The 21,360-nt window shown below is 35.8% G+C and overlaps 1 protein-coding gene across 4 annotated transcripts in view; it reads left to right on the top strand.

The window, feature by feature from the left end:
- The window catches only part of Inpp4b (inositol polyphosphate-4-phosphatase type II B), a 943,087-nt gene that overhangs the window by 744,849 nt on the left and 176,878 nt on the right, over positions 1-21,360 (top strand). For all 4 annotated transcript variants that reach the window (XM_010639876.2, XM_019209903.2, XM_010639877.2 and 1 more), the window contains one exon: positions 8,049-8,196. In XM_010639876.2, the coding sequence (XP_010638178.1) occupies positions 8,049-8,196 (148 nt within the window). The remainder of the gene's footprint in view (positions 1-8,048; positions 8,197-21,360) is intronic.

Raw genomic sequence — 21,360 nt, 5'->3', positions numbered from 1 at the left:
CCCCAAATTTTTTTTTTTTTTTTTTTTTTTTTGTACCAGGGATCAAACTCGGGCCCTTGCACTTTCGAGGCTGGTGCCAGAACCACTGAGCTAAATCCCTGGTCCTTACAGCCCCAAATCTTGACTGGAGATAAGCTTTTAAAATTTTGTTGAGGTGACACTTTTCTCTGCATTTCTGGATTCATTCTCTGTCTCTCTCTCTCTCTCTCTTTCTCTCTCTCTCTCTCTCATAAAATTAAACCTTTAAAGAGTTCTTCAGCCCATGGATCTTTATATCACAATGCCAAATCACAAGAGCTAATGGACTCTGTCCCAAAATTTCTTATTATTGTCCCATTTTGAGTGAGCTTCCTCCTGTAGGCAAGCGTTAAACCTGATACTGCATCTTCTTTGATTCAGCCTGTACTTCTTGGTTCATGAAAGTATCCTCTAGTTTCTTCACAGACCACTTTCATGCTACCTGTGAGCATGTGTGCTGCCTCCATGCTCAGGGAGGGCATGGGTGATAGCAGCAATTTCCATTGGAATCTAACCAGACATGAGTGATTGTGCTGCTGGCAGTGAAAAATACAAGAAATTTTCCTTTCTATTTAGATACTTTATTGGAGCTTTTACTTCATGCCTCACAAAAGAACCATTTGCCCAAGTACAATTCAATTGCCTGCTTCCTTTGCTTTGCAGAAGATGCCAGAGTATGAGCTACTAAAGAAGAAGCAGTGCTTATTTCTTTTCTTTCCTTTTTGGTATTTATAGTACACATTTTAACAAGCACTGCACCCTTACATCTTACAAATTGTATCCCACATTGTTTTACCTGCACCCTTTCCCATTGACCTAATAAAAATCTTCTCGTGGAGCACTGGATCCATAATTTATTGATACAATAAAATCTATTATTAAGGAATACAAGTTTTGAGCCCTGCTGGATGTACACCTTAATTTTCAATAGAACCAGGCAAGATGATAGTCAATTCCGACCTGGCCCTTCAGATAAAGGCGATTCCTGAGCTTCTGCCCAAACATGATTGGGTTGGGGTTTGGGGATCTTAAACAACTTTTCTTTCCCAAGTTTTGTGGGGACCAGCTCCAAAAATTGAGTGGTAATCTGGGTGCAGATACAGTCCTCTCACTGATATCCACGCAAGGTGCAGAGCACCCAGGTCTAGCCCTCTCTGCTGCCGGGGTGGTCGCCAGCCAGAAGTGGGCACATGCCTGGAAACAGAAGGTGCTAAAGCAGGCGGGGACCCAGGAGGCCTGAGAGCAGGACAGAGTGCGGTGGAGGAGCAGCGCGCCCCTTTCCTCCTGCATGCACTGGGGATCTCCAGGACCAGAATGCAATAGGAACGCAATACATGTTACAAATTGTCTAATGGTGTGTATCACCTTTGAATCTCTGCTTCAGATAAATGATAACTGAACATTTTTTCCAGGAGAAAGCTGTTCAAATGTAACCATTTAGGTCTGGAAGGAAATAATTTACTTTCCTCAAAAGTTACTATGAAATTCTCATTTTCAGTATTTTCCGCTTCTTATGGCACTACAGATTCCAGTGGTCTTTCCAATACCGTACACCTTAGCTAACTATTGAGATCACAGTCTTCTCACGGACACCTCTATTCATGATTCAGAATAAGAGGTGTCAAAAATATTTCCTTCGATACTCATTCTCAGTCCACACAAATTCCGATCAAACAGAAAATCCAAGGTTATCCCTCATTGTCTTTGCAATCATCAGGTATTAAATATACTATCTTATCAAGTATGAGATGATATCATTTTAATATTAATGTAGATATATTGTTTTCAAGACACTTTAAACAGATTTTGCCCTTGTATTTATAACTCTCTTATTATAAACTTGGGGCCATTTAGCTTATAACAATGATCTTTTCTCCTTCTTGGTTTCCTCTAATTAGTCAACCTTTGCTGTTTTTTATTGGGATGCAATCCATTTACATTAGTGTTTTTGAATTTCTATATATTTTCATTACTCTGTACCAATATATTTAAAACTTTAAGTGACTTTGAATGAAAGAGAAAATTTCACTAAGAATCCATGAAACTATCTTGTCAATGTCTTTAAATACTGCAACTCTGTTCCTATTCTAATTCCCTTTATCTCCTCTCTTGCCACCTGAAGTAAAATAAAATAATGAAGGCATAGGGTGATATGGTCACAGAGTTGACATTCTACGGAGGAGTATGAGGAGGACTTAATTTACCTTTGACTAACTCTTCTCTCATTCTGAGGCTGTGCTCTCCATTGAAGTGGGGCTTTTGTGTCTTTCCTTTTTGCCTTTCCCTCCCTCGGTTCAAGTAACTATTGGCCCTGTAGCTGTTCGCTGTGGAAAAACTAATGATGGAAACACCTGAGTTGCATTTCTGTGGAATGTTTGCATTTCCTGGGCCTTGTGCTGAGTACAGGAGAAAAAAATAAAGAAAGAAAATAGTTGCACAGATCCTGCCCACAACCCTAAAAGTTCACCTCTTAGGGAGGACATGAGCCAGTGTATGAGTCAACTGTTTATTGCCACGAGAAGGTACCTTAGGTAATGCATTGCTAAAGAGAAAATATTCATTTTGACTCTCAGGTTTGGCGATTCCAATCTAAGAACATGTAGTGATATATGCTTTGGGCCTTTTCTGAGGCTGGCACATCCTGGTGAGAGCATGTGGTGTAGCAAACTGCTCCACTAATGAGTCAGACCCCCCCACCCCAAAATAGAAAGTTCCCACGGTTCCATATTACCTTTGGAGAGTACACCTCCAATAGCCTAAATCTTCCATTAGCTCTGCGTCCAGAATTTTTCCACGTTTCTCCCAATAGCGCCACCTTGAGGTCAAAACCATTGACACATGGGCTTTTGGAAGACCATAGAAAACAGAGAGCTCCAGTAAACCGAGGCATATAACATAATTCGGTAAGAACTTTGGTAGGTGGAGAAGTGCAGTAAAAAGACATATGTGGTAGAGAAGTATTGGATACTAAAGTAAACTTCTAGGAGGAGGTGCTAGCTGAGCGGGGCTATGGAATGATTACTTGGAGTTAAAAGAGTGATTGTCTCCTTTTCAATACACGATATGCCTTGAGCAGAGTCATGCTGGCAAACAACTTGATGACTGCGGTAGACTAGTGGCCATTCTAGGTTTTTCAGCATTGAATATGAGCCAACTTCTAGCTTTTCTAGTTGAATCCTTTATTGACTGCAACAGAATGAGCAGAGCTGAAAGCAAGTCTGTTTTGACCACCCAAGATCTAAACCCAAGTTCTATACACCAAATTCACCAAGTGCCAGCAGTTAGAGACAATGATACTGTTATGTTTTACTATGGCATCTGTTATAGTTTTTCACTTTCTTGGCTTTAAATTGAAGATAGACGTCCAGCTTATTGTTTTGGGTGGATTGGGGAAGCAGTGCATTGTACAACTGAGCCTCCGTACTAATTCTACTCAAATTTTTTGCTTTCAATTTAAATACAATTAAGATTAGGTGTGGTGGTGAACACCTGTAATCCCAGCACTATGGAGGCTGAAGCAGGAGGATTGCCCTAAGTTTGAGGCCAGCCTGAGCTACACAGAGAGACCCTATCTCAAAAAGCAATACATACATACGTACATATATGTACACATACTATTTTGATTTTATCACATACCTAAAAAAATGTCACTATAAATGCCTTGGAATTTTAACTTTTGAATTTTTTTTTCACCTGCATTGCCTTTTATAAAACTGCCTTTATTCGGCATCTTCTGGGCTCCACCCAAGTTCCTCTTCTATTCTCTTTCCTTGTATCTATGCCCAGGATGGTGTTTTTGTGATCTGTTTAGGCTTTTTAGATTGTCCAATCTTATAAATAGCCAACTTGAAATTCAGGTTTATATAAATCTAGGACATTTTCAAGTACAAATGAGGGTGTATAAGTAGCTGATTGAGTTAAAAAGACTTATCCTTAATAAATATAAGGTAGTTTTAGAGAATAAGCAATGTATGCATGTTCAGATGAATAATTAATTAAACAACTGCATAATTGAAACTGCAGAATGGATAGATTCTTTATAAGAATCTTAAGTATATTAAAAGAGTGATTGTGAGGCCAAAGCAATAAAGTCAGACTCCATTCAAATATGAAACTTCTACCCTGTCCTGAAAGGAAGGAAGTGTGTGAAGACAACTGCAGATAAACTACCTCACAGGAGTATATACAAGATAACCCTATGAAATAAATGTTTGAGCTTTTGGATAATCCCTTGCACCCTGGATTCTATTTCCAAAATTCTGTCTGATCAACTCACTGATATCCCTAGCAGGTGGAAAATAGAAGATCATCCTATGATAGCTCTGGTATATCTTTCTGTCTGCCCTGCCTTGCTTGAGCCACAGTCTTTTCCATGTATCATTGTCATTTTGTGGAACGTTTCCTTGGCAGCTTTACTCGGATCTATTCTGAATTGCTGCAGCTTGGCATTCACAACTGCTGAATCCCATAGAAAGCAGGTGGCCCGCTACCTGGTTAAGCATCCCTGTTGCAGAGTCTGGGAGAAATAGTTTAGACATTGGTGTTGGCCTGCCATGTTGAAAGAAAATAAATTTGTCATTTATGTTCCCATTCTTGTGTACATCTCAAGAAATGAACCATAAAAAGAACATATTCAGTGAGATCCAGAGATGCTCAGAACTTTACCTCCATTAAGTCATCACAAGACCAAGAATAATGCAGATCAAAATACTGCACCTACTTTTCTCTAGTAGAATCTGCCGTGTGATCTTTTTAGAAATGGTATTAGCAAAAACATTGTAAAAATGGAGTTGGAGGGCCAGGGATTTAGCTCAGCGGTTCGGTGGCCTGCCTTGCAAGCGCAAGGACCAGAGTTCAATCCCCGGTACCAAAAAATAAATAAATAAATAAATAAATAAATAAATAAATAAATAAATGGAGTTGGAAATATACACAGGTCCATCTTCAAAAAGAATTTGTAGTACATGCTGCCTAGTTATTGTTGTTGGGTTGAAGCTATTGTGTGGTCAGAAGACCTGCTGCTACGTGAACAAACACTTGGCATGGTGCAGAGTCTGAGCGGAAATCTCTTCACGCAATCCTCCGCGAATTTACCCAGCTGGAAGTTGTGTGCAGAACTGTTGCAATTGTATCTGTGCTATAGTGGAGAAGTGTTGAAAAATGTTGGCAAAAGCACTCATCATTTGTGGCCCATGGTTTGATGTAAGATCCAGAAGTACGAGGTTTTTCTTTTATGTGAGGATGACTACAAGTCCCCACCATCTGCACAGCGAGAATTTTGAGTTGAGATCATCTCATTTGGTAATCAGTGCAATAAATGGGAATGCAGTTGTAAGTCAGATTGTATTTCATTGTTTTTAAATTCGTGCTCCACTACTTGATATTTGTTGATATGCATTGGTGTCTCAGCCTCAGGCAAAGTAGGTGCTCAAAGAGGGAAGCTGCTGGATCACATCGAGTTACAACATAGACCCCAACGTGTCTGCACCGAGATATTGACCATCGTATATGGTATTGTAATTATATGTGGAGGCCTCTGAGTCTCAAAACATCAAAACTAGTAACATAAAAAAATTAGGGAGGAGTTATAGATGTTTTTGCATGATTAAATTGCCGGACTTTGGATTATTTCACTCAAGTGTTTTCATTAAAACAAAACAAAACAAAACAACAACAACCACAACAACAACAACAACAAAAACCAAAAAAACCCCCATTGCATTATTTTCAGTCTTTGGAGGATGTGTGCCTGCTGATCAGAAGAGAGCTCCATAGCTCATTAATCAAACTGCTCTTAATTTCTCCCGAAGCTGTTTCAACAGACGTTTCAAATTTGGAACACATTGAAAAGCTTTGAAGTGAAAAACAACAAAAATGTTAAAGGACTTGTTTGGGGATCAATAGAGAAATAAATTTATACTTTCTGATATAATTCAAAATATGAATTGTCTAAAAAATAATTATTGACTTGTCAAGGGCAAGAAAATTCCGAGGATCCTTAGCTGGTTTTGAAGGTACAGCTTTTATGTAATTTTGAAAAAAAAAAAAAGAGCAACTGTAGTACATATAGATGAACCACATAAATTGAGTATCTACCTACATGTGTTGCTCTGGAGCAATTTGGACCCTTCAGGGACTTAAGATTTGTCTGACCATAAAAGGATGCATTCACATTCCTAACAATATTATGGTATTATGAGTCATAAAAGCTCATCCTGTGTGATACAACTGGTCTGACACCATATTGTACTAGGAATGTATTTTTGTTCAACTCTATAGAGGTATGCTAATAAAAGGAGCAAAGTTCTTATATGTAGAAAATATTGTAACTCTAAAAATTAATGAAATGTAGTTTCTTTTATTGACTGGCTATAAATTCTTACATTTCAGCTAGAAGGAAATAAATATATTGAACTCTATATGTGTTTGATGAAACCTAATTGACAAATGAAAAATCCTGGATGTATTTTAAAATCTTTTTGGACGTACAGCTCTAAATTTTAAAATGTTTTCTCTCCAACATACTGAAAGTATTCTACACAGTTATAGATTTTTTGGTATTGTTTAAAAGTGAGCCCTCTGCCTAATTCTTGGCTGGAGTACACAACCACCTGAGAAGATTTGCGTCAGGTGGTTGAAAAATGTGATGTTTGAAATCAAAGTTTCTGATTTGATTGACACCAATTTTGATAGGTTTGCAGAAGAATGAACAAATACTCCTTCTAGTGTTCAGAAAGATAAATCTTAATGTTTAAAAATTAGTGAATAAAATATGACAGTCTTATAGAACCCAGCAATTCTGAAAGACCTGTTTCATTGTATGTTAAGGAGACTTACATCACTCACCATGCTCCGTACTATTTGAAGTTTTACATCCACTTCAATATCTGCCATTATTTTTAATCTGTTTTATTGTAAACAAGAGTTAACTAATAATAGAACTTGGCAGGAGTTGGATATGATGTTTTTATTGTCCATTAAACTTTGGTGGCTTTCATCGTTAATGGAATAGCATTCTAATCTGAAATATATGGTTTGGAATTGTGTTGTAGGTTAATGAAAATGCGTGAGGTTTTATTTTATTTTATTTTTGTGAGGTATTATTTTAATATCAACCTCTACATTATTTTCCTGAACTTTTAAACAGGTTGTTCACATAACTGTTAATTCTTCCCTAATCTTTGCCCATCTATCCTAAGTAGAATTTCTTCACTTTCTGTTCTCTTGCTTCTGATGAACTGGAGACTTGGGAAAGTTTATTATTGACACATCAACACATTAAAATAGGCCTAGTATTTGAATTTTCAAACATTTTAAGCAAAAGAAATAAACCTTCTTGACATATGAGAAGTTTTATTAGTAGAATATCCCGAAATTTCTGAACTAACATATGTGTTGTTACTTAATGTGCCAGTAAGTGAAGTTGACTAAGAGTGATCAGAAGGAATTTGAAAACATTTGTTCAAACTGGATATTATGTGTGCACTTCTATTATCTATACTTATGGGCACATATGCTTTATAAAATGTTTAGAAGTGTCCTGTAATACTAGCAGTCTGGGAGGCTGAGAAAAAAGGATCACAACTTTGAGTCCAGGCTTCAACTACCTAGTCTCAAAATTTTTAAAAAGGGACAGTTGTGGGTATAACTTAGTGCAGAGGTCCTGGGTTTAACCTCCAGTACCTCCCCACACATGTACATACAAAGTTTAAAAGAGGGAGAAATCAATAAGTACCTGTGACTTAGGAAACCATATTTAGCTACACGTATGACCTAGAGTCTAATGTATACATTTATACATTTTTTTAATTCAACAAAGATAAGATGCTCCAGAAACTACTGAAAATGTGGTATAAAAATAAAATTCTTAGAAGTTCAAATATACTGATGAATTCTAATAAAGAATATCTTCTGTCAAAATAAATAATCATAATGCTACCCTGGTTATTGGTACTGTTGACTGAGCTTCATTTCATCTACATTTGTTTATAATTTAACTCTGACCTCTTTATTTTTTTCTTCTCTCCCAGTGTTAAAGAACCCAGTCTGTAAATTATATAGATTTCCCACTTCTGATAATAAGTGGATGCAAATCCGGGAACAGATGTCAGAGAGTGTACTTTCTTTCCATATTCCTAAGGAATTGATTTCCCTTCATATAAAAGAAGATTTGTGTAGGTAAGAGGAAAATAATTTATCATTACCTGTCACACTATTTATTCCTCCACATCATTTCTTCTTTATTTTCAAGGAATAAATTTAAGAACTGTGTATATCATGTACAACATGTTGCTTTGAGATATAGGTAGTAAAATCGCTAAATCAAGCTAATTAGTATATGCTTTACCTCCTGTACATCACTAGTTACTTTTAGAAATTTTCTCCAAAACATTTTTCTTAAGGAATGATGATGATATAAAACTCGAGAATTTCACTGTCCACTGTGGTTGCCTGTAGCTCTGTGTAGCTGCTGATCATTTGAAATATGACTAGTCCAAACTGAGATGCTCTTCAAATATGCAATATGCATGAGATTTTGCATTTTCAATTCACACGCACTGAAATGATTTCATAATGAAGTGTTAATATTTTGGATATATTGGGGTTGAATTAGATTTAATCTCACTGCTTTCTCATTTTTATTCTTTAATTATGGCCAAAAGAAAATTTAAAATTATATGTGATTCTCTCTTGTGATTTCAACTGTATTTCTTGTGGACCTCTTGGTATGAAGCCAATAATGTGCTCTGACCTTCATTACTTCATGCGTTCTTCCTGCTTGTGGTAACTTTTTTTTTTTAATTCCTACTTGAATTAGAAAAGAGTAGTCTTGGGCTGGGGATTTAGCTCAGTGGTTCTACTACCTGCCTGCCTTGCAAGCGCAAGGACCGAGCTTGATCCCCTGTACCAAAAAAAAAAAAAAAAAAAAAAAAAAAAAAAAAAAAAAAAAAAAAAAAGAAAAGAAAAGAAAAGAAACCTGTAATGACTTTAAACATGATGAATTATATATTTTCTGAACACCTTCAAGTCCCTACATCTCAGATAATTGGTGATTTATTTTCATAATTGACATTTCTTTAATTGCTGAAATGTATAGCAACTCACAGGATTTCTGCCTAATGTTCACAGCAGTATACATAGTAGTTAATAACACTCTACCGTTTTGATGGACTCTGCAGTTCCCTGAGATTCTTTTTGACCTGTGACAATAAGTACATTGAATGGGCCATGAGAAGCTAGGACGTGTCTAAAAATCAGTTACTCCATAGGGGCCAACTGCAAGAGTGCAAACCCGAGTATTCTGACACAGATTTTCCCTATGCTCCCCCACCTAGAGCAAGTAGTAGGAGTGGGAGTTGAACAAAGCAAATTCCAAGGAAGGATAAATGGTCTTAAATGGTAGAATAGAAGAGCATAGAGTTTGGTTCCTCGAAGTGGGAAGAGTCATGCTCTGCAACATGGCAATCTTCTACAGCACTGGACACTGAGAACCATGCCAAAGAGCTGTGTGAAGAGCGCTGTTTTTTTATTTCTTTTCTTTTCTTTTTTCCCAAAGGGCTGGAGAAAGTAGCTAGTTTTCACAGGATTTGTGGAACAAGGAATGGTTCCAAGTGCACAAGTAGAAGTTGTAGGCACCAGGCAGAACTTAGAGCCTTCATTCAGCTGTGAAACACAAAAGAGGAGTAGTAGCCAGATGAAGCAGATTTAAAAAGAAAGAACCAGGCCTTTCCTTATGAGTGCCATTTGTATTACCCAGTCCTAACTTCCCACTAGAATATCTGTGAAAACACAGAAAATGGAACACAGTGGCGCTTCACAAAACAGAAATCTATTTAACATAACTAAGTTGGGACTAAGATTTGAGGTTGAAAATCTTAGTTGACAAACCATGCATACTACTTCATTTAAAAAACATAACAAACTAGTGAGAGAGAGAAAGTAAAGAGAAAGATCCTTTCTCCTGTCTCTGTCTGTCTTTTGTTATCAGTTTAGAGGTATGCCAGGGACTGAGCCACTGTCCTGTAGCCCGTCTGCTACTTCTGAGTCCACCTCAGTAATATCTGCACTTCCTCAGTCTGTTCTCTCTCCCATTAGTGTCTCTTTGTCTCATCCATTTTGCTGATAAAAAATCCTGGGGAGAAGTTATGAGTAGGCAATGAAATGAAATGATTAAACTATTGAATTTTGGTAGGTAGAGTTTTATAATTTCTGTTGCGTTTTTTTTTTCTTCCTTTGAACACATAAGAGTTGCCCAGCTACCCTGTTCTCTTTTGTTTTTCTGTATTTCTCTTCCTCTTTATTTTTTCACATGTATTGAAAGCAAAAATTTCACTGGGAAAAGACTGGTGGAAAGTTCTAGTGGAGAAAGAGGAAAGGTGACTCCAGACAGGAAGTTCACTGTCAGTGAGAGTCCCAGGAACTAGGGTTATTCAGAGGAGAAAGTCACGTTTCTGTCTTACAAAACTGAACTGTATAAAAACCTGATAGATTGTGAAAATCTCCCAGCGTTGTGATTGTCAGCTTATTTTCTGTGGCTTTGGCTTCCTCTGATACCTTTCCTGTAAATATCCCATATTAGAATGCACTGAAAATTGCAACAATGAGCCTTTGGAATATTAAAAGGGAAAGGGAAACAAAAATCATCTTGGAGAATCAGCAGGGAAATACAGCAAGATTTTAAAAAAAGTTGACCATCCATCTGAGTACAGTGTCAAAAGATGAGATTATTATGACACAGAATCGGAAATTCATAAAAAGGAAAAAAGACAAGAAGAAAATGATATGAATAATGAAATTTTAAAGTGCAGCAGACAAATTAAATTCACAGAGCTAGCAGAAAAGATTTAACATTGAGAAATCATATTAATAATGTAAATGACAAATGTACGCTCTTCTTAAAAGCTAAACAAAGGTGGAAAAGTTCAAAGGGGTAAAAGAGGTGTTAGATGTGTAGTCCAGAGAGCTAGAAACTATGAAATAACTTTAAGTATTGGAGAAGAGCACTGTATGCAAAAGCTAGAATGAAAACCGTGGTTAAGTAGCTGAGAACACAGAGATTTTTCCCCATTATGGACTGAAGTAGTCAGGTTTGCCTTAGACATCTCTGCAGAACTGTATGGCCAGAGCTAGTGGAACAATGACTAATGATTCTTGAGAGGAGCAGCACGTGCCCCCACATTATTGGTTAAGGTCAGATTTCGAATATTTCATGAATGGAGGCAGTGGAAATGACATGCTTAAATATTCAGGAGCTCAGCAAACATCACAAGATTTTTTTGAAAGACCTGCTTGACATTGTGTGATATCTCATGGAGGAAATAATTTACCAAAAGAGCTCTATGGACCACATTTTATAAATTAATATTATGTTAAAGAATTAATGTGTAACAATATTAAACATTGAATTGAAATGTAGGAATGGGAGGTCCCTCAAAAGTGCTTCACACTTTTTTCTTGATGAAGTAGAATCTCAATCCTGGCCAAAACTTTGAAGTTTTCACAATTGTTCCTTCATTGCTTGTATTCAGATCCCAGAAATGGTTTCACTTGCTCCATTTCTCTTACTGCTCAGCCCCTCAATGAAATGGCCTCACTCTCTTACTGGTTTGGATGAAATATTTCATTTATCTGCTTGGAAGTCTTCCCCGGGAAAATTAGTAAGCAAAAATCTCTGGGATTCTTCTTCAGGAAAAATAAATTGCTGTCTGGGCAATTTTATATTCCAGTAATTTATATTGATAAGGATATATATTTCTATTTAAATATGTTTCTATGTTTTTATTTTTCTATATTTAATTTCTAAAAAAACGTACTTCTCTGTATGACTACCTTTGATCTTTTAAAATAACTATTATCAGAATTATTTCATTAAATTTTTGATAAAATGTGTAAGCCAGTGATTAGCAAATATAAACTGTCACTCAGTTGCTTTCTGTATTTTGTTCTGTAGAAGACCTGCGGGAGATAGGCATGCGGTGTAATCAAAAACTATGTTGACTGTTTAAAGGTTAAATAATTTACTGAGGTAAAAGTCATTTACTCCCTCAAAATACTCCCCCTCACTTCCAAGCAATTATCCCGTCATTCTTTTACCTTTTTAAGCAGTTCTGGACGTCTTCTTTCCTGACTGCTTTTAGTTACAGTACTGTGGCCGCCATGTCCTAAGTCAATTGAAAACATTTATTCTGCATGGTCACTTTGACTTTGGGGAAGAACCAGAAATTACAAGAGACTAGGCCTGTTAAATAAAGTGGATGAGGGTACACAGTGATTTTATAAGCCTGCTTTTCCTTGTGATGGCAGCCAGCAGCCGCGTTCTGTATTTTCTTTTTCATCAAACTCAGCGAAGACCTGAAAGAGTACTTCCAGACCTGTTTCTGAAAGTGGCAGGAAGGGTAGGATTAAGTGTGTTCCAAGAGAGGGGAGCATTCTGAGTGGGATTACTGGCACGGTGTCTTTCAATGCAACATTTTAAAAAATTTAAACGCACGATTTTTGACCAAGCTTGTAGACAGATAGCTGAAGACATATTGTTTTTTTTTTTTTTTCTAAAAAGGCAGTTAATACCATATGAATTCAGTTATGCCCTACATCAGCAGTCAGTAAAAATGTATTCTTACAGGACTGGAATGTAGATGTTTTTGTTTTTGCAGTACAAGTGGTCTCTGTCCCTGCTACTTACTTGTGCAGTTGCAAAGAACTATAGCAACAAAGCAGTCATATTAAAAAATTTTTTTGAATGGATACCCATGGTTGTAATTCAGCCAAACTATACTTATAAAAGTAAGACTTGGCTATCAGTCACTATGCTGATGAATTTGCGAGCAGTAAGCTCTTAAAACCTGTGAAGTCTGGATTTTGAAAATCCTAGACTTTCTTTTCTGATCGTTTGATTCTTTCAGTCTCCTTTATTGTCCCAATGTTGAATTTTTGTATTTCAGAAGATAACCAAACACTCTTCAACAACTCTGAGTTGTTTGGTTGCTGTCTTTCTATGTGATTAGCCATTTATTTGAATATATTGTTTCACAATTGCCTCACTTTATCAAGACTATAAAAAGGAAAAATTAGAATAACTGCAATGATTGGTAGCAGTCTCATAAACTCACAGATAAATTATTCCTAAAGTTTGAGTATGGATTTAATTGTGAAAGGAAATAGAAAGCGCTTAGAGAATTAAGGAAACATTATATATACACACGCACATATATATATATAATAGTCAAAATCAAATTAATGGCATGACAATATTATTGGTTTCATAATTTTTTAACTTAGTAAGTAGGAAATCCTACTGCAATATTTAAGTATAGCATTAACTTCCACACACTGAGGTGGGTATACATTTCAGGGCAAGTTAGTGTGGTCTTTTTGGCAGAAGACACATGTGTATACCACCTTCTTCTTTGTATGATGCATACCTGTAGCATAAATAGGAACCTTATCCTCTGAGCCTGTCCTGACAGACTCTAAAGGTTGCTGGCAGGGACAGAACAGCACAGCGGCTCCTTTCACACCACTGGCACACAGTGTCTATCCAGGCCCACAGCTGCCCTCTAAAAGCCCTCTTGCTGTTAGTCTCACAGTTAGTGTGACATTAGCACTCACCATGAGCTACTTTTATCAAATTTCAGATTGTATATACACAAAGCCATAGAGATGTGACCAAATCGAAACCTCTGGGAGCTCCCTCCGATTGGCCTAAGCAGTGGCACCTTAGGGGCTCAAGTTCAGAGGTATAACAGCTTTTGAAATGGCAATGAAGTGTTTTCCTAACACTACGCTTCCCATTTTATATTATGGCCCCAAACATTCACAAGTAGGAAATCAGAAACATCACTCAAGTTGCATTTACTGCTATGAAGAAAGGCCCATATCGTGGCAAGTAGTTTTCTGATTCTTTGCTCCTGGAGGCACAATTTATAAATATAAAAAGTATAAATTGAATGTTTACCATGAAAATAATATGTGCCCACTACAGAAGATAATAAAAATATAGGAAATACAAAAGAGCAAAAGTAAAAGCCCTCTAAATAGCTACCAAAAAAGAAAATGTGTGAGTCTTTATTTTCTTTACCTACTCTCATATTCGTAAGCCTTACAGTGATAAGCAGAATTTGGGCTTCTGTGGGTGTCACTCACTGGCATCAAGCTTAATTTTCCATGCCTGTCAGAGGTGTATTATAAATATATCTATTATTCTTCTGTGTGATGTTAAATAAAAAGGTAGCTACTAATCTGATTTACATTTAAGCCTTGAAGGAAATGTATAACCATATTAACTATGATTCTTTCTCGGTGGTATTTAGAGTGGTAATTTGTCTCATAGCAGTAGAAAATTAATATGCTGACCTTCATGTGTCACATAGAATACTACAGCCTGCCAGTTAACAGTAACTTAGTCTCTCCAGGTTTAAGGAGCTTACGTTTAATACAAATACCAAATCGATTCAAAATTTAGTTTCCCCATGGGCTTGAGTTTTAAATTTTAGATGAAACTTTTTAGGAAAGTATCAGTCTTACAATTTAGAATCCCTAACCCAAATAAATATATAAGAAAGTGAAGACGAGCTAACTGTATCTGCATAACATCAGGAAGAAAGAGATTCATGATTCTTTGTAGCTTCCTTTGGATGCCTAGTGGTTTCTATTATGGGATGACTGGTGGTACCTAAGTGGACAGGGGCTCCACTTGGCCTCAGTTCATATCATGGTCTTCTGTTGGGGTTCCCTTGATTGGACCTTGAAGTACCTTTGGTAACTTCTTGATCCTGATTATATACCTCTACCAGAGCGTAGTCATTTACCTCACTTTCACAGTGCTCATTCAGATATGTGGAATCTATTCGATTTTTTATATACTGTACACTGTTCATGAGGGAGGACAATATCCTGTCTACCATCCTTCCACCAACAGGTCCATAGTATGGCTTAGCTACCATGTTTATTTTTTTTCCTCATTGAGTTTATTGGTACATTTTAGGTATACAGTACAGTTACATTCATCATTGGGATCTTGTACCTCTACATGACTGGTCTTGGTGCTACTATGTTTATTAAGGCATCATTGTCAAGGCTATATTTCATATAGTCCTATAAATATGCCTGTGTGCTATATTAAAAATTATACTATCTGTTCATATCATTTTGTCACTTCATTTTCTCCTGCATGTTATAAATATATTTATACTTTATACATTTCCCTAAATGATTTGTAATAGTTACGTAGATTTGTTTAATGAGGTACATATAAATTGTTACACCTATATAGACACTTAAATTTATATATCTGATACCATACAAATATTTAAATAAAAAATTTGATAAAAACATGTTCATATATATCTTTATGAGTTACAAGGTTTATACATTAGAGGTGAACTTGTTGAGACAAAGTGTGCGTGTGTGTGTGTGTGTGTGTGTGTGTGTGTGTGTGTATTTTGTGGCCTTGACTTCATATTTCCTATTTGCCTTCAAAATTTTGTATCAGTGTTTACTTCCACTGATTACATATATAAAACTTGAATTCTTATTTATTTTTGTTTATTTATATGATTACTCGAGAGCACTACACACTTACCAAGTGTCTGAGTGAAAAGCAAGGTATTTATTTTTTCCTTTTGATTTGTAGGATATACTTCTATACTAGTGTATATTCTGTTATATGTATGTTTCAAACATTATTTTAAATTTTATTATATGTTTATTTTTTTGTAAAGTTTTGTGATTTTTTTCCATTAGAAAATTTTCTTTATTCTCTTATCTGTTCAATAAATTAAGACTGGCAACATCTTTGTTTAGTTTATAACTTCAAATTTTATTACCAGAAATTTGTTAGCATATAGTAAAATGAAATCTGAAGTTAACTACATTTCTGAAAAGTTAGTTAATCTTTATTTCCACCTCTAACCTCTTTACAAAAATTGTCAAGTTTCCAGACTTGCTCTCTGCTTATTAAAGTAATTAAGAAAATTGAGCATTATTAACAGCAATACAATTAATTTTAAAGAACTGATATCTTTGGAATACCTTCCCTTAATATTGAACATTATAGTCCTGTCAAGTTTTCTTGTATACACTCAAATGAATTTTTATAGTTTACTTCTAATTTTATGTATTTCTTGAAAGAATTAATGTATTTACTTTTCACTGATCTTTTACACGAAAATTCTTATAGATTTCTCAATTCCATTCTCTCAATCACTTACTTTCATTTTTATCTTTTTAAAAAAGTAAGCATAATGGACAGCATTGTGCTGCTTTTGTTTGATTAAAAACTGGATCACTTCCCTTTCTTCCTCTATTTGCTCTTCATAGTGAGTGGCATGAATTCCTCTGAGGTCTGTTGCCACCTACATGCTACTGTTTTCTAAATCCTGCAACTCTCACTTGTCTCCAGAGCTTCAGATCCCTCTGCCTAAGTGCCTACTGGATGCCTCTACATACTTGTCTGGAGTTACTAGACATGTCTAAAGCCTCATTCATCTATCTTCCTGCACAATCATTCATCCTCAGTTAGTTCCTATTTCCATAAACTGCCTACCCACTGGGTCAGTACAGAAATGTAGAACATCTCCCTTTGTCTTCTCTCACTTCTTTTACTCAGATTCAACTTCTGTAATCCATTTCTTACTTGATTCCCACAATTTCCCCCAAACCACGTCATTTTCACACCCACATTCATGCTCTCACCAAACCACCTCCATGTCTTTCCTTTGGTAGATCAACTGTCTACGAAAGACTTTTATGCCTACAACCTTTTATTTTTCTCTGTAGCTTCCATGGCTTGCACTCAAGATGCAGCCAATCTGATTGAAAATATTTTGAAAATGCTGATTTGCCATGGGGGGTTTTAGGAAGATGGCTTTGCTATTTAACCTTTTGTAAATTATACTCGAATTATATACTGGTAAGGGAAGAGGAGGCAAACTTTGGGTTGCAAAAACTCAGTATGACACTTTGTTTTTGAGAAGTTTCCTAAATTATTTCATAATCATGATACATATGTGGTTTTGTATTGAAAAGCAAAGCATTTCTTCATTGTAGCATAATAGAAGGATGAAAGGAAATGACCACTACTTTCTTTGGAGAAATTTATTGGGAGAAACGTGTGTGTGTGTGTTTGTGTTCATGTCTGACGATATTTGTTTATGGTGCTCTGAGCTTTACAGCCTTTCCAGCTTTGGATGAGGGTAGAAAGTAATGTAGGTCTTCCTAAACTACCAGCAATACAATTTTTACAGTTTGTTTTAATATCACCACATATTTTATATTGAGCATTTTCTCCAAATTTTACACTATTTCAAAGGTTTGCTGTGCTCAGTGGTCATTGAAGTATGTTCATTACTATGTAAAATAATGGTGGGCAGTATAGCTTAAGCTCCATGCTGAGTACAAATGTTACATTAAATCATGGTGAGCACAATAACATGTTTAGATGAGAATCTCATGACCACATGGTGTTGGCTTTATCAGAAAGTGTAAAATTCCCAAAAGATTTAAAGAGAAATTCAGGATTATTTCATTGAAAATAAATCATAATGTTAATAAAGAAAAACCCAAGGGAAAAGTAATTGTATTCATATTATAGTTTTTCCTCTTTTCCTAGCTTCATTTCATTTCTACAAGTGATTTTCATAATTAATCCAAAGAATAGGGAGGAAGAGAAACCATAGCATTTTAGTGTCAAGAGTTTAGAAGACAATATAAAAATATTTAACTGACAGTATACTTAACGACTGTCTCAAATTTAATAGAAAGTATATATTTGTGTTTATTATGCAGAAAAACAAACTTGTGAACAGCTCATGAAAAATATAAACCCAGCATTTCAGCATGGAAACTGTTGTAGTGTTTGGGACATAAAATTTAACGTGCAAAACCATATGGCCTTTTCCTCTGAGAGGACATACGACATAAAATTTAACGTGCAAAACCATATGGCCTTTTCCTCTGAGAGGACATACCTACTGGTTCTCAGATACATTAGATTGAAAATGTTGTGTGTAAACTAGACTCGTCATGATAAAGTACTTTATCAATGACAAACACATGCTTTTCACAGTGTTTCAAATATTCAGTATTATATATTTCAGAACTAAAACAAAGCTATCTATAGTTCTATTTGTCTATTTATCCCAAATCAATTTCTTGAATATGATTCATTGCTATATATGAAAAATATGGCCACTCTCATGCTGTAAAGACACAACTTCCAAATCGTAGTTGATATACAAAGAATATGTTAGAGACATAAATTATGTGTTTACTTAAATACTTTCACATATCTGATTTAGTTTTCTAAGCAATAAAGCTATGTGGAGAAATGGAAGATAATTATTTTTTTCACCTTGCATCTTAAAGCATTTTGTGACTTTTGTTTCACCATGATTCATTTTATTTCAAAATAATAGTACTTCAGAATGATCTCTAAAATGTGAAAAATATGTTTTCAAGTTTTAAAGTAAAGCCAGATATATTCGGTAGATTTTATTTAAAAAACATTCTCACTGTATCAAAAAGTGTACTGTATGATTTTATTACATAGTGATTCATTCTGTCCACTTAGTACGATTTGACTAAGATTAATTTATATGCATTTTTCAAAAATACTTATCACCTGACAGTGTTTTCCCTTCACATGGGCTATAGGGCAAGATGATCTTCTGTCTACTTTAGTTCTCTAGCCTCATCCTGTGCCTTATAGCATATGTCTTTGGGGATATCAGTTGACATTTCCACACATGCACAAGACGAAGGCACCCTGAAAATCCTTATTCACTTTAAGGAAGCTTTGATTAGTGGGCAAAGCAATAGAGAGCCAGATACTCTGTTTAGATCTCCTGTATATCAATAAGCTTCAAACTGATAAATCTCATAGATATTGTTGTAGTTTTTCTCTTTCTGTTTCCTTTTCTTTATCTTCCTCCCCTTCATCCCCACATTCCCTCGTTCCTTCCTCCTCCCTGCCCCCCACAAACAAAGGCTGAAGTATCCGGAAGGGTATGTTAAACAATACTACATCAGGATGCTACAATTGGCTCACACCTGTATTTGTTCATGTAGTGCTGATCCACAATTAGAATACCACGTGATGTGTTATTTATCATGTAAAGTGTGTTCCTCCTACCAGTTCCTACTATTGAAGGCACATGGTATATGCTATTAAATTCACGGTTATGATTCCTGGTGTCATTTAATGAGAGGTCCTGTAGCGTGCTTAGTGTCATCAAGATGGTGACAGAAATATGGTTTTTATTTTTGTATTTAGGCATTCAAATTCCCACAGGAGCAAATAGGGCAAAGCTCTTCAGAATCATATTTTTCTATTCTTTGAAGACTCATTTCAAATGGCTGAGGAATGGAGAACATGTGGTGAACCTAAAGGCACAGAATATGAATCATTATGGACATGAGCTCCAAGTCTGTATCTATTATTTTGCACATAATTAAAAACTGGAAAATTCTTTATAAGATAACTGTGTTAATTAAATGAGCAATTGTGAATGTCTGGTATTTAAGACTATAGGATTTCATGGTGTGTTTGTGTGTCTTTGTAGGTGGTGAGTCTGTGTGTGGTGCAATACCAGGTTTGAAATTTGGTTCTGCAAACTGGCAGAATGTACCCAACTCCTCTAATTTTCAGTTTCTTTTAGTGCAGAAGGTTCTAATAACATGTGCACATGATTAAAATAATCTTTTGATGAAAGATATATGGTACAAGGCACATATGCTTTTGATACATGACAACCTTTCTTAGCATTTATACAAAGAATTTTCCACAAAGTTAACATTCACTACCTATTATTTTTAAAGCTGTGAAAGATATTATTTTTATTACATCTCATCCCAGCACATTGTAGTATCTCAGACACAAGACTGAGTATAATTTATTTTAATCTCCTTTGCCGTACTAACCTAGCACACCTAATAGAAAATTACTCTGTGCACAGTGCCAGTTTATTTGGAGCTGATGTGCAGATTTTTTAGTAATGGTCAGACTTCGTATTAGTTATGCCTTTCTAATCCTAAAAGGATGAAATTGTTCATCTTGTTGTTGATACTCTACTTGGAATTTAGCACAATATGCAATATGTAACAAACATTCAACAATGTCATATTTTCTTTAGAACAAATTTGTGAGGTGAGGATGATATAACTTTACTAGAAAACTGAGAGGCCTGCAGGGAAAATTAAGTTAAAGAGATATTGTGATTATCTAACTAATAATAGTGGCATCAACCTTGGTGGCAACGATGGTGGAAATAGATGTGTGTGTGTGTGTGTGTGTGTGTGTGTGTGTGTGTATTTGAAATATTCTTGAAGGCGCTAAACCAAGATAAACTTGGTGATGGATTACATTAGATTTGAGATATAGAAGATGACCCAAATATTCTAGTTGTATAACTGCATAGACAAGTATAATTCATTGGTGTATGAAATAGTGGGTGAGTACTAGGTTCAAAGGAAAAAAGTAGACATGTTGGCTCTTAATTTAACCATTTAGGACTGTACCATTCAGTTTAGTAGCCACTTGTGGCTATTTAAACTTAATATTCATGTGGCTAGGGACTATCACATCAGATACGACAGATAAAGAATATTTCCAACATTACATAGTGTCCTATAGGACAATCTAGGGTAATTAGCATGTGTGTCTATAATTTTAAAAAAGAAGAGCTGTAATAACATAAACCCCTCCTTTCTTTTGGCCCTTTGGAATTTACAATGGAAAAAGAGAAGGCTGATAACAATCTTTCTCCTTTGCCTTTGGGCAAGTACAGGTTTGGTGCTTTTAGTATTAGGTTTTCCTATGTTCTGTATTGTGGTTTCTAGTTGGAGAGGGAGGGTGCTGTGTTCCTAGTAGAAAGTTCACTTAGATGGTAGCTTAGAGCATGGACTATACCTATGGCTGGATTTTGCTCCACTTATATCCACCATACTTCAGAATATAGCTGTATAGGACAGAAAGCCTTTAAGGAGGGACAAGGGTCTCTAACCCTATCTAACTGATGTCCATGTAAGGAGGTAACATCTAGACATACAGAGAAAGCAAGGGTGCATGCACACAGAGAGATCAACGTGAGGACACGGCAAAGAAAGGATCATCTGGGAGCCAAGGGAAGAGTCCTCAGAAGGAACCAAACTTGGTGAGACTTAATCTAGGCCCTGTAACACTCAGAACTCTGTAAAAATACATTTCTCTTGATTGATCCACTGGATCTATGTTATTTCATTATGATAGCATAGAAAACTAATACTGACTCCAAAGCCAAAATGTGTGGGCCTAAGGCCAGCACTGTTCTTACCAGGTATATAGACATAAGTGAATTTCTTACCTTT

This window comes from Fukomys damarensis, unplaced genomic scaffold (assembly GCF_012274545.1).
Source record: "Fukomys damarensis isolate Sample0158 unplaced genomic scaffold, DMR_v1.0_HiC HiC_scaffold_38, whole genome shotgun sequence".
NCBI lineage: Eukaryota > Metazoa > Chordata > Mammalia > Rodentia > Bathyergidae > Fukomys > Fukomys damarensis.
Note: the sequence above shows the minus strand (reverse complement) of the source record. Positions and strands in the feature narration are given on the sequence as shown.